A 13,664-nucleotide genomic window follows, 5' to 3' on the forward strand; every position below is an offset into this window, starting at 1 on the left:
ATCTAAGAAGAGTTTAAGGCAATTTTTACTATTGATTAGTTCAGCTTCAGAGCTTCCCAAGTCTACACATTGGTTTAATTTATTATATTCAAACAATTCAAGGGGCTTATTCCACTATTCCCCGTTGACAATCCCCGTCAACGGGGATTAGTGAACTTTTTGTTCACTCGGGGATTAGTGAACAAAAAGTTAACGCCAATTGGAGCTTAAAAATTAATTATTTGGATTGAACGTTAAAAATAAAATCCTAATATAACGGGGATTAATGAACTTTTTAGTTCATTATTCCCCATTATAAGCTCCAATTGGCGTTAACGTTGACGGGGATAGTCAACGGGGAATAGTGGAATAAGCCAAAAATTTGACGGCCCGACACTTCTCCGCTCCGCTCCGCCTTGGTGGAAACCGGGGCTTAGCCAATTTCAAAGCTAATTGGTGCAAATAAATTTAACCAGTGTGCGGACGCGTAATAAGAAATGTCACTATATTTTTAGACGCTTACTTAAAGTATAAATTAATATTATATTCTAGAAAACTATTACTTGTCAATATTACAGGATGTATAAAATATTGAGATTTTGAAAATAAGTTATTCTTGAAAACCACTATTCTGACAAGATGTGTGATCATGTGTGCAGTGCACATATTAGCAATGTCATACTGTATCATTATTAGGCACTAAGTACCTATGTAATGATCGTAAAAAAATATTTAATCTATTTGGATTGAATCCAGAGCAAAAAGCTTAATATGTAGTTTGAAAGGTCGATGTTCATTCTTTATTGCTTGTTACTGTAGGTCCAATACAGGGTGTTTGTCGTCAATTAACAATATGTAACTAAATCTCACTCATAGATTCTCTCCTGTGCCTGTGATTGGTTCAAATTAATATATTCATCAAATCAAAAGCCACAATTTGTTGTTGAAATTGAATTGAATTTTTTGAGTTTCTAGCCATAGAGTATCAAAAATTGAGACCAACCTGTATAGACAGACAACTATGTAGACATAATAATTATGTAGTAGTTAATTAAAATATTTCTCTCTATTGATAATTACATTTGCTTTAAATTTTTCTAAGCTTTACAGCTTGTAGCTTGCTTGTAGCTATAGAAATTGACTGATCAGGATTTTCTATATCAGACTGTATAAAAATATTATTGGTTAAACAGACCTTTGACTATGATAAATGATAAATATGTGACAAACAAAGCACATTAAATTAAGTCACAAAATGGAGTATTCTTCTCTTATTTTATCATTTTTTCTCATTTAATATAATCAAAAGTTATGTATAGTTTAAATATCTAGAACTAGATCTATAGTTTTAAGTAAGTATATCAGTATAAGTATTGACAATGAAAAGGTATAAAAAGTTTCATAAACAGTATTCGAAAATAATGTTATCACAAATGTAACACGCTTATTATTCTGTAAACTTAATGGACCTTGTTTCTCTCATTTGTGAATGTCATTCCCTTACTATACATCCCTTACTATACTTTTTTCTGAAAACATACAAAGTATTAAAAAAAACTTAGAAAAAGATTTCTAAGAGGTTCCAAGACATATATATACATATCTGCTGTGCTAGCGATATCAGCAGTAACTCCATTTTTGGCAAAACTATAATGAGCTTATGTGATATTTCAAATAAGCTGACAGGATTTTTTTTAAAAGCAAAATTTTGGAGTTCCTGCTCATATCGCTAGCACGGCAGATATGTAGTAATCAAGGACTTTTTTCTAAATAAGCTGCTATTTCACCTCAGATTTAAGAAAAAGACATTTACATGATGTTAAAGTCACTCTCATTTCACGTTTAAATCACACTGAGTCTCTTTATCAAGCTTTATTAGGAAAAATATTTTACCTAAAGTTCACAGACTCGTTAACAACCTATTTAGACAATATACGTTCAAGTATATCATTAAATGCACATTACAATAGAGATCAATTCCCAATACGTATCACACAGAATGCTACAGCATTTTATGAACAGGTTTCATATAATTATGAATACTGATCAACAAGGCAAAGACTCCCTCAGATCTCACTTTTCCTTAAATCAATACTTTTAAATAGTTAAACATAAATTTCAATAAATCTTTGGCATGTAAACAAGATAATATAAAAATTGTGAATAATCCACAACGCGAAGACCAACAGATCTTTTTTTACCTAAAAATAACAATACTTAGCGTAACATTTAAATGAAAAGTCTTTAGTTAATAATAATAGTGAGAGCTAAAGAATTATACCGACATCGGGTACCATGATGGTGCAATTTTCGTTAGCGTGCGGCGACCGGCAATGAGGTTTTTCGTGTAAGTTGTCTAGATCTACCTGGATGCCCTTTTTCCTTGCTAGCTCCATTAGATAGCACTTCATTTTCAAGTCACTGAAATTTGAAATAGAATCACACTTAAAAACAGTATCTTTTCTAAATAAGGATATAGGCTTCCACACAGACTGAGAGACTGATTATTTGAGTGTATGTATATCATAGTTGCAACAAACAAAGGTGCTACAAACGTAGTGGCGACAGTACGTAATGCTGCTAACGTTCGTCGAGCTAATGTGCAGTCGCGCCATTGATTGTCGCAACTATGATATACACTCGTATTATTTAACCATGGAAAGAATTAATCCTACTTATTAGTCCCAAAATAATACAACTTACCTAAACTTCATACACATGCAGCATAAACAGCAAATCATAGCCATTGTGATCAAAACACCTAATGTAGCGAGGACCATGTCCATCAAGCTCATTTCCAGCATTTTGTCAGTCTGTAGCCGCCAACACAAGTATCTTTATCGCTGTAATTAATAAAATTGCGCCTTCATAAACACACTCAATCAATAATCATGTTTATTCCAAAATACATGAGAAAACGAAGACTTACATGTAATTAGATTTTCGTAAATGTAAACATCAGAAATAAGCTAGTTTATTTTCACTTTAAACGTCTTCAGTTTGTCCAGATTTGTAGTAAATACAAATTTATTTACGATTCTGATTTCAAGCTGTCAAAAAGCGTCATGAATGAAAATATTGGGAAAATTAAAGTCCAGTGCCGCGGAAACTCTCCTGAAAGCTGAAAATATTTATTTACGTTGTGATTGACCAATAGGCTTTCAGAGTTGCTGACTTAGGATTGGGTAAAAAATATCGATATATCAAAATATCGATATTTTTTCAGAAAAATATCGATATAAATTAGCGATATTTTTTCCGGCGATATATCAATTTTCGATATTTATTTTCAGATATCAAAATCGATATATTTTAATATTTTTAAAGCTCTGCTATTGCTCTTAAATGGTTCTCTCGGATATTGCTCTTCAATATTTGATATGTCAGGCATCTTCAGTGTCATCTGAAAGGGTAGCTTCAGTGGTAAATTTGGCTGTGCCAAATGATAGGAGCAGACTTACAGGAGAACACATCAAACAAAGAGTGCTCCTGATGTCAATATCAGACAAATACTGGTTTGAATAATGTTTTTTTGTCAATGTTTAATTGCTCATTCGAAAAAATAAATTGAAATATTACAACTTGAGTTGAAACAGCGTCCTGACTGTGTTTTCTTTAAAATTTAGATAATTTTGGCCATTTTTATAAATAATTGCAAATTGGGCAAAAAATATCGATATATCGAAATATCGATATTTCTTGGGCGATATATATCGATATATTTGAAAAATATCGATACGATAAATATCGATATTTTTTTCCGTTTGCCCATCCCTATGCTGACTGTCATACACCCTGATTGGTTGGCTAAAAAGAAATGACATTTCAGCGCTCGTTCGGAAATCAAGCGTCAAAGTTTTCCACTTCGAGTACAACGGTCAAAGGAGAAGATAATATTATATTGAAAAAATATGTGGCCATAACCATATTACGTGTATTTAAAAAAAATATAATTTCATTCTCACTCATAGTAATAAACTTCAACATCCATTATGGGCCATATATGTTGGAAAAGAATAAACGTGAAAGTATTAAAGGGGTATTTATTAGAATCATTTCTGTTATAACTTTAATTTGAAGAACAAAACATTAGACCACAAACACACCAGCATCTTCACATACAATATTGCAGCTTTGATTAGCTTGCGTCTGCGGTTGCTTTCTTGAAATCTTACGTAATTTTCCATCTCTATTTAATTTATTCGCCAAAGCCTTTACGTCCTTTTTCAGCGCATAATCACTGAAACAAAAGAATCAATCAGAAATCATAAATCTCTATACTATAAGTAAATAGGTATACTTCAAGTCATATTAACTTGTTAAAAAAATACTAAATTACTTGCCTGTAACTAATTCTGCAACAGTAGCAACACGCTGCTACAACGCAAACAGCACAGCAAGTAATAAATAATATCACCGATATCATGATCGAGTTGAAAATTTTCTCGGATTCGAGTCGTATTTTATCTGAAATAAAAAATATTTTAGTCCACAACTACCTAGTTCCTAAAAATTAATATAATTTCTATTAGTGTTAAGAGTTGCACCTCAAACTAAACTGCCTAAGGATCGAATCTACGAAAGGTTGCCTGGAATGGCAAGCATAAGGTCGTAAGTATGTAGTACCTACTTACTTTTCTTTAAAATGGCGATTATTGTTACATAATGATTGCCTTACTTGACATGGTACCTCCTCCGGCAACTGTAAAAAGATAAATGTTCATTAAAATAAATAGTAAAAATGATGCAAATCTATCCCTGAAACTACTTTAATCGCTGAAAACTTACTGGTTCCTCCATCCTCCGAATCTTTATCTTGGCTGTCTGAAGAAAAAAATATAATTTATGTTTTAATGTAGGTAGGTATGTTTTACAACCCGATCAAGTTAACTACGCAACTAGCAGCCGTGACGTCATATCGACGCTCTGGTACGGACAGGGCCGTGGGGACTGGGGAGGTGAGCGGGTGAGTGCGAGGGAGAGACGGATTCCAGCGAGGTGCGCAGTTAACACGATCGGGTTGTACAGGTTGAGCGGACTAAGAAACTGAATGGATTCTGTTTAGGATCAATTTGTGATCATCTGTATGTAAAGTTAAATGAACTCACCATATATTTTTATTTCAGCGATCATCAGATGTCTGAAACTTACAACACACGTCTTTGTAGTTTCGTTGTATTGTATCGCCCTGCAATGCAAAATGTGAATAACAATTTGATTGGATTTGAGTATTATCTCGTGAAAGTATGTAATTGTGTACTTAAGTGTAAGAAGTCTGACATAATAAGCAATCAAAGCCAATCGAAGTCTATATTCAAGATCACTCTTTGTAGAGCTAGCATTTTCCCCCTTTTTTTTTCGGGGAAAAAATGCATTGAATTGCATACCTACCCTGCGGGAACAGAGCCCCGATTACGGTAACTTTTATAACGTCTACAATCCAGACGCGTTTCTGATTCTGCGATACGATTGGTCAAAACAGCTGACGTACGCTGTTGAACGACCAATCGTATCGCCGAATTGAGAAGCGTGTCTGGATTGTTGACGTTAAAAATTACCGTAATCGGGGCTCAGGGTTGGTTATGTGGGGCTCAACAAGTCAGAAGGACAAAGGCATACCCACAGACTAAAAAGACCCCGGTGCTCCGTCATTCGCCTTAAGTGGGAAGGAACTGTGGGCCCGTGGGATTCCGGACAAAGCCTTCACTACCACAGTCCCTCCCGGTAGCATTATCTCCCTACTTTAAGTCTTCTAGCTAGACTACATATCATAATTAAATTATATTAGTCTTTAAAAGTCATTCAGGCCAGGAATGTGTAGATAATACGTTTTGGTAGCATCCCATCAGTTCAGAACCCCTGCCAATCTCTAGCCCGTAAAAACATGAGCCTGAAAGTAGCACGCAATGCTTGTGTGCGAAACTTTCGTGGCCAAAAGTTCTGTGGACGGAAAGTTTAAATGTGAAATATATTCATTTGACAAAATAATCCATCGTTTTCATTGAAGAGTCAACATGAACTTCTGGACCCCTGTTTAAAAGACTTTACTACGTCCATTGAATATTGAATTAAAAAATCGGTTATCTGTATGTTCGTTCTGTGTAGGTAACTAAGGTGTAGTAGCAATTCCAAGCAATACATACCTACATGAACCCAGACCTGTCGCAGCCACATATTTCATGACAATCCGTAGAACTGGATGGACAGTCACCATTCTCGTCACATTTAAATGCTGCAGTCTAAAACATGAAATAATACACATAATAAAAGATTTACTCTAGTAAGTAACAGTAAATAATAATAGGAAATATGATCGTACTTTGTTGTTTTCATCATGAGGAACTGCATCTGCAAAAAGGATAAAAAGTTTGCTTCATAAGAGTAACAAACACACTTACTTACTTGGTTAGTTAGAACCTTGTAATTTCACCCGGATCCTATAAATCTCAATAATATGTACCTGCCTACCTTAATGTTGCTGTATTATGCTGCATGTAATAAATGTCATTTTTTTTTAATTCTATAACGTTATTATAACCCGAGAAGTGTGTTTAAATTTTTACCGAATTCATGCGAGCGCGAACACAATCTTATAATCATAAATATCATAATTTAACAGATGATAAATAAACTTACACGCGATCGCACTAAACAAAACGAACAATAACGTAATCAAACAGTAATTCGCAGTCTGATTAGCCATTCTCAGTCTTCTCTCCGAACTAATTCTTTTAATATCGACATAAACATTACGCCTTTGTAAAATTAGAACTGAGAAACCAATTCAGAACATTAAAGTCACAATAAATATAAAATTAACCAAAGAAAACTTCAATAAATGATTTCGTACAAGAGCTTCGAACTAGACAGCTTTAAAGCGTAGGGATAGGTTTAAAATAGAATGACCTCGTATCGCATGTAACAAATATCAACCGCGCAAAAGTTTAATCTTTTCTTATGAACCTTTTACATAAAACTTGTTTTATACTAAAATAGGCTTTTACTTATTACCCTAATGTTCATTTATCACAGTTCAGGCACGTTTTGATAGAGAAGGTTCACACTTTATTCAGTGATTTATGAACCTAGCAACAGCGACAATAGAAATTATTTGGATAAAAATATAAACAAAAGCAAATCGTAATTTTATAAAAAAAGGTATTGTACTTATCATCCCTTATTTAATTTACGCACGAAAGGTTACGCTTCTGTGATAAACCTAAAAGTTTATAATTTATTATTCTAGCAGCAGACATTATTTTACCTATTCTAAACAACTGACCCCTAGCCTCCAGGTTGTCTGGAAGAGATCACTTAATTGCGATAAGACCAAAAAAAAGAGACATACTCCAAGAGGATAAGACCGCCCAAATTGTGCGGTGTTTCTTTTTTATTTCTTTTCTTGTCTTGTGTGGTGTACAATACAGTGTGTTCTATACATAATAACTATCTATTAATTTTCCAATAAGTTTTAATTTCAACTCATAATCCCCATGAACCCTCGCGACTGCGCTTTTATTTGGTTAAAAAAAAAACTTTTTGAAAGAGGTTGGCACAGGTTGGCATGTCAAATTGGGGTGAACGAAACGTTTTTCGTTCAGAAATGAAATGATACACTTTGTGGTTAAATTGTGGAAAATAACTGGAAAATTCAATATTTAAAACAAAAGCACAATCATTTGTTTCCAATTTTCATTAAACCGTTCATAAAAATCTAAAAGAAACAATTTTTTATAGAGACATCTAACTTCGAGCAAGACGTGGAAAGTTGGTTGGCTCCCCTATGCAAGTACTTTGTCCCTTTCGTCGCAGTTGTCATCTGCAACTAGTAGGCACGGGAGCGAGCGAGAAAGATATAATTAACTTGGTCGGTAGTTAAAAGTGAAGTGTTTGCACGAAGCCCGCTCAACCCAAAATTGAAATCAAAAAACCAGTTTCCGTACCGATCACATTCACATCGCGCGCGGCAATAGCGTAATCGAGCCGTAGTTTTTATAAAATTGTTATTCATGTTTTCTCACGTAGATTAAAATCTCAATAGTTACAGTTAGTTATTCCGCACAGTTTAATTTAGGAAATTAAAAACCGTACTTTGAAGATACTACGGTACAGTTGTGATTTCCAAGGTGTGTCGTGGTTCAAATTTCGAATCGTGAGTGAACTTTTGTGCATTCACATGAAAATAGGTGTTTTGTTTGTTGCAATAAGTTTGTGTGCAAAAGAGATGTTGAGAAACTGTAAAAGAAGTTGATTAATTCAATCGTTTGTGTTTGCATTATTTGAGTGATATTCCGTGTTTTCTACAAGTCCCAGTGAAGTAAACGTGAGTAAAAAGTACCATCTATGCTAACTGTTTTCAGCCTTTGTGCGCTCTATGCTTCAATTACCACGGTTTATAGTTGTGTGAGGTCCCCAGTAAGATTTCTGTTGGAAAAGAGTTTCCAATAAGATTATTTTGACAACAAAGTTTGCGTTCGTATCCATGCGAATGTTTTGATTTGGCATTCCACTGCGGTTGCATACGGTTGGCCTGAGACCGGTTTTAGTGAGTTAATAACTTTATAATGACTTTGTACGGCATTAAGTTCGTAAAACAACGTGATAGAATTGATCAGTCAAACTATAACGCGACCTAAAACATGCTAAACTACAAATTTTAATAAATATATTTATGAAAATTTTGGCATTACATATTCCTTTTCCTGTAACAAGAACTTTATTAAAATGTGTTTACATGAACTATACTAGGTATATTATTCAGTTACCCAAGCACTTTACTTCTATAAACCCTTTTAAAACCCCATCACTTTAACATGTTTGTGGTTATCAATACAATCATTTGAATGGGATTTTGATTTACATGGTATTAGAGTGTCACAGACAAATCATTCAGGCTTTCTGTATAAATGGTTATTCACAAAAAATCCTAGAGAGACAGACTTATGGTAAAGTTACATACCAACTTATTTAGTTGAATGAAAAGTTTGAATTCTTAATAAATTCTGTCATAAAAGTTTTTAATAAGTGTAGAAATTACATTAACTTCCTAAAATTAATATTACTTCTTAAGAATAGAGATTCAGGCATAGGTCATAGGTCCTTAAAATATACATAGATTGTTGACATTGTTGACGTTGATCTTGACGTAACTAACAAGGAAAACCTTCCTACAGATGGCTGGAACGCAATCACGGCTTCACCGGACAACGATCAGCCGTTCCTGATGCCCAACCACACAGTTGTCGGAGTCATGCAGCCATGGCCTGCAACAAGGCCGTATATTCCATATTCATAGTGATTTTCGGCTTCATTTGCTTCATCGTTGGAGCTGTCGCAGTCGGACTCCCAAATTGGGGGTATTTTTTCAGCTGTGAGTATAATTTACATACAGTTTTACGTACTATGTGTAAATTAGTGTACAGTTCCCAGAACCTGTTAATTTATTAAATGTCATTAGATTAGTAACATCAAATACCTATTAAAATTAAAATAATATCTTCCAGAAATAAACTTTTTCATAAAAACTTCACAATTTACTTTAAGTTTTGTAATAGTTCTTTTTTGGGGACTAAAAATAGTCCTATAAATTAAAATAAAACACTGTTTTGTTCTTTTCATAAGAATAAAATTAACTTTTAACAAAAGTTAAGCATTTTATATAATGTTTTTATGATTAAGGGAGTTGATCTTTAATTGCAATTCAATTAATCAAAATCTGGTAAATAAGAAAAAGAAAATCTTTATTTAAAAAAGTGAAGATTATAAAACTTTTGACCAAAAAAACTTAATTTAATCATAGATTAATTTTTCTTTTTTGCCAGGTTTCTAATTTTCTGTACAAAATTCTTTCTTACTGAACCAGCAATTCTGTCCGCACAAACCTTAGTATAAAACCAAATAGAAATAGCAATGCACCGTTTTTTCAGATGATTCCAACTTACAAATCTCTATGCAGTCGTACTACTGTGAGTACCATTTTAGAATCCAAATAACGGTGGTGGTAATAGAATTAAATACGTGACTTATTTTTGGTGAAGGGTTTATCGTTAGAATATTTATTTATTGTAGCTTTTTGTATTATTATGTAAGTTAACTAACCAATTATTGTACCATCTGTGGTATAACCTATCCATGAAACGAAATAAAATGGGTTATCTTTGATGATTTTTGGTGATTATGATTCATTATTTTATTTGTGTCTTGTTACTTAATACCTAAGTATCTATTATAGCATTTTTCGTTCAAGAGCTTCATTATGCAATTGAAATTGGCTTATTAAAATAATTAGGTAACTTAATTAAAATTGATCAATTACCTATAGTCACTAACCAATCGCATAACTGCGACCTGCTCTGCTCATTAAGTCGCTTAATTTATCTAATTGCCTTTTTATTAGGTCCTTATTAAATTATAAAAACATTCTTAAAATAATTGTAGGTACTATTAAAAGTTACACACACATTGAGTAGTTGTTTAAAGTGACATTTCCACGTCACTTTAATTAAACTATTGTTCAACACACGTGTAACTTATTAGGAAGGGGGTTAATGAATAACCAATGGAAGATTCATTAGCAAACGCGCTCAATACCTCAAAGTTTGACACGGTAACCGTAAACACGTAATAATGTTTAAAAAAACCGGACCCTATCGCAACGGAAGTTGCACTCCCTAGGCTGCGCCGGCTCAAGCGAAGTGGGACAAACCGCGATGGTGTACTGTTACCTGCCTTTCTAAGTCCCTTCTCGTTAGATCACGGAGATAGGGCATTGCATCAATACTCTTAATAACGAATCAGTTCAATGTACGCTCTTAGCAACAGCGAATCTATTGAGAACTAAAAAAATCGCGACAAAACTGTCTCTTGCAGAAATGTAGAGATCGTTCAACCTGGTGCGGAAAAAACGTGAATGTAGTGTCAAAAAAGCTATCGTAACTCTCAAGAATTTACTTAATTGCTGGAATGATTTTCTCAACCGTTATAGAGCAACATTTTCAAATAATTTACCTGCCTAATTCCTCTTTACTGACTCTCTCAACGACTCTGATTGTCTGTTAATTAATGCTAATTACGATAACCTTACAAACTCATTACTATGTTAACCTCTAATGATCATACTTGTAGGCTTTATAAGACACTTACAAGCGCTATAAACCCACAGTGCATTTAAAAATGTGGCACGCCTGCCAAACGGGTCGTTGACCTCCGAGACCTTTGTGACAAAACTTGTGGGAGATGCGCAGGCGCTGTTATGGACTGTATTTTTAAACCCATACATCGAGCATTCAACTTGATCCGTACAGAATATTAAAATCTTATCAAATAATGCCTCGATATTATTCAAGAATTAAAAATATCTATGCGACCTCACAGTTCTCTTTTCGATTTGCATACGGCCATGGCTTTAAGAGATAAATCGGCCGCCAAATTTGTATGGTTCCAATCCAAGCTTTCATCCTTACATTTGAATCCAATGCAAAATAAAATGTCGAGCGTTGTTTTCTTTCATATAAATGACTACCATTATTCAATCCGGTTAAATCTCTAAAGCAACGCTCCAAAAAATGGACAAAAGTGATGTGATGTGCAAGCTACAATAGAATAACTGTTGTTGAGGTTTGTCTGCGCGTATCGCGTTCCATCAATGGTCAGGCATGATAATGCTATTTTTCGACTGACAGCCAACGACCTCGAATGCCAATACTCGGTTGAAGGTCTTGAGAAAGAGCCGTTTTTCTTACCTTGTTTTTGTTAACGATTTGTCTTCGGACTCTTCAATGTCTTCATTGTCCGTGACATTGATGCTAAATGAAGTGTCAGCTTCGGCGATTCATTAACAGTTAATTTTGTAACGCTATCTGTTGTGCATTGTTTTTGTACTTGTAAAATTAACAGATCGTTAGCCTTTAGGAATGCATCTTGGCAGAGCAAAAAATGTCGGCCTTTAACAGTTCGACCTCATAATTTCGTAGCTTCACTCGTCATCGGCATTGGGTTTAATTTAAAAGTTAAACTTAATTCTAAAATCTAATAATATACTTCCAGATTATTTTTTTTAAAGTAATAAACCAGAAGAAAACAAAAGGCAATCAGCTCTAATGGGTTTTCAACATTATTGCTATCGCAAAACCCAGTTCTTATAGAAAATTGATTTTTGCTTTAGATTGGTTTAGAAAGTACACCGTGCTATCAGTTAAGTCGTTGGACTCGTAGGGAAAAGAAACATTGGCCATATCTAGGCTATCGGTTAACAGGACTGTATAGAATCGTAAAATTTATCGTTGCATAGTTTATGACTTATTGTTCTGCGGCTCTTAATGATTTAACACTACAGACGGCCATGGGTCGGTAAAATGCAGCAATCTGCAATGCTACGGCAGTCACGAATGCATTCAGAATTTATTTGTCTTTTCGATAGCCTGTGGGTATGCAAAGGGAGTCATTTAATCCCATCCTGAGATGGAAAACCGTTTTCTTCTTCTTAAGAAGGAAGAAACGATGGACACAAAAGCGCATTTGTGACAAATGTAGAATTCGAGGTCTTATGGCTTGTTCCCAATTCCTATGGAGACAACCCTTTTTCCCGTCTTTGAAAACGTTACTATTCATAGTCGTGCTGTTATATTGCTTCTAATTTTCCTGGGAAAATACTAAAATATCATCTAGCTACACGGCGAAAACGCGTCATTCATATTTTTCGTGGTCGACCCAGTAATGTGATTGATCATCATGTGTGAGCCAGAAGATCATTGGTCATCAAGAAGTCAATTGACAGTACAGTGGCGTGACTCATTTCGTCATTAGAGAGGTGTTAATGAGGACTGCTGTAAAGAGTTTAGAACACAGCCGTTGTTGGAAGTACATTTATCATGCCCTAAGACACAGAACTGTGAAAGGGCAGGACAGAAATCTTAAGTTAACATATCGCCAACTTCTTGTCTTTGTTTTTCGAATGGCTTGACCTACATTTTTCTTTGGCTTTAACACGTAACGATACAATTTTTTTCATATTTATGTTTTCATTTGTGCATTACTGATGTTATTGGTCGGTAGACTGATATGATTCAAGAGGTTATTCTACGTATATCGGTTTGATTTGTAAGCAGTTATTTAACATATTCACTTAATATAATTTCCAAATAATGAAAGTCTAGTTCCACTTCAAATATTAAAACGACCTAACGGTAAATACATACTTCTAACATAACTAGTTCGGTAACTTTTGAGATTACCTCATACAGCATTAAGAATACAGTGAATCGTTTAATAAATAGTTTAGCGTCATCGATTAGCAATGTTTCACCGAGTTTTTTTTCCGTTTTGTGGTTTATTTAATTGTCCGAAACGATACAAGCGTTCGATCTCGATTGTTAAAACCATCAATGGGTGATGAACGTGATGTCGCAACATTTAACTTTATTCAAATTTTCCCAATTGAACTTGAATTGAGCGGATTAGAGTTGTAAAGAGAAAGTTGTGTTATAATGTTGATGAGGATCATTGATTGGCTAAGTTGAAAAATTATGACAACTTGATTTTTATTATACATTAAGCTTCGCAATTATGGGTAGGTACAGATTGAAAATAAACATTTTTACAGTTAGATAAATCCATTAGTTTTGCATTGCATGTCCATTAGTTTGTTCTTTTCTTCTTGGTGTATTCTAATTAGTGCTTTTCTTTTT

At 34.1% G+C, this 13,664-nt stretch overlaps 2 protein-coding genes and 1 long non-coding RNA gene across 5 annotated transcripts in view; 1 reads left to right on the forward strand and 2 right to left on the reverse strand.

Moving 5' to 3' along the window:
- Positions 1-361: 361 nt before the first annotated feature.
- On the reverse strand, positions 362-3,058 carry LOC135081306 (uncharacterized). The gene is made up of 3 exons (XR_010259179.1): positions 2,909-3,058; positions 2,683-2,822; positions 362-2,400 (listed from the first exon to the last, which is right to left on the reverse strand). It is a non-coding gene; the product is annotated as an uncharacterized LOC135081306 (long non-coding RNA).
- A 947-nt stretch (positions 3,059-4,005) lies between these two features.
- LOC135081196 (uncharacterized) lies at positions 4,006-6,875 on the reverse strand. Of its 3 annotated transcripts, none has more exons than XR_010259147.1 (8): positions 6,616-6,875; positions 6,299-6,327; positions 6,127-6,218; positions 5,088-5,167; positions 4,768-4,803; positions 4,614-4,681; positions 4,323-4,446; positions 4,006-4,219 (listed from the first exon to the last, which is right to left on the reverse strand). XR_010259147.1 is itself a non-coding variant. In XM_063975942.1 (8 exons), exons 1-8 carry the CDS (start codon positions 6,680-6,682, stop codon positions 4,069-4,071), a joined length of 591 nt encoding a protein of 196 aa, XP_063832012.1. In that variant the 5' UTR covers positions 6,683-6,875; the 3' UTR covers positions 4,006-4,068. The 3 variants fall into 3 exon arrangements, 2 of the variants coding, with proteins under 2 accessions (XP_063832012.1, XP_063832011.1); XM_063975942.1 differs by having other exon boundaries at positions 4,658-4,681; positions 6,139-6,218; XM_063975941.1 differs by having other exon boundaries at positions 4,658-4,681.
- A 1,003-nt stretch (positions 6,876-7,878) lies between these two features.
- Positions 7,879-13,664, forward strand: part of LOC135081349 (uncharacterized) — a 45,019-nt gene continuing 39,233 nt past the window's right edge. The window contains exons 1-3 of the mRNA XM_063976068.1: positions 7,879-8,302; positions 9,153-9,349; positions 9,906-9,944. Of these exons, the coding sequence (XP_063832138.1) occupies positions 9,238-9,349; positions 9,906-9,944 (151 nt within the window). The 5' untranslated portion in view covers positions 7,879-8,302; positions 9,153-9,237. The remainder of the gene's footprint in view (positions 8,303-9,152; positions 9,350-9,905; positions 9,945-13,664) is intronic.

Source organism: Ostrinia nubilalis, chromosome 19 (assembly GCF_963855985.1).
Source record: "Ostrinia nubilalis chromosome 19, ilOstNubi1.1, whole genome shotgun sequence".
Classification (NCBI taxonomy): Eukaryota; Metazoa; Arthropoda; class Insecta; order Lepidoptera; family Crambidae; genus Ostrinia; species Ostrinia nubilalis.

Bases quoted from the DNA above. Each gene is read 5' to 3' on its own strand.
- LOC135081196 (XM_063975941.1), bottom strand. From the start codon at position 6,682: ATGGCTAATCAGACTGCGAATTACTGTTTGATTACGTTATTGTTCGTT. The intron at 4,447-4,657 runs GTAAGGCAATCA...TTTTTATTTCAG, and splicing joins CGGAGGAGGTACCATGTCAA to ATAAAATACGACTCGAATCC. The intron at 4,220-4,322 runs GCAAGTAATTTA...CTTTTGTTTCAG, and splicing joins TGTTGCAGAATTAGTTACAG to TGATTATGCGCTGAAAAAGG.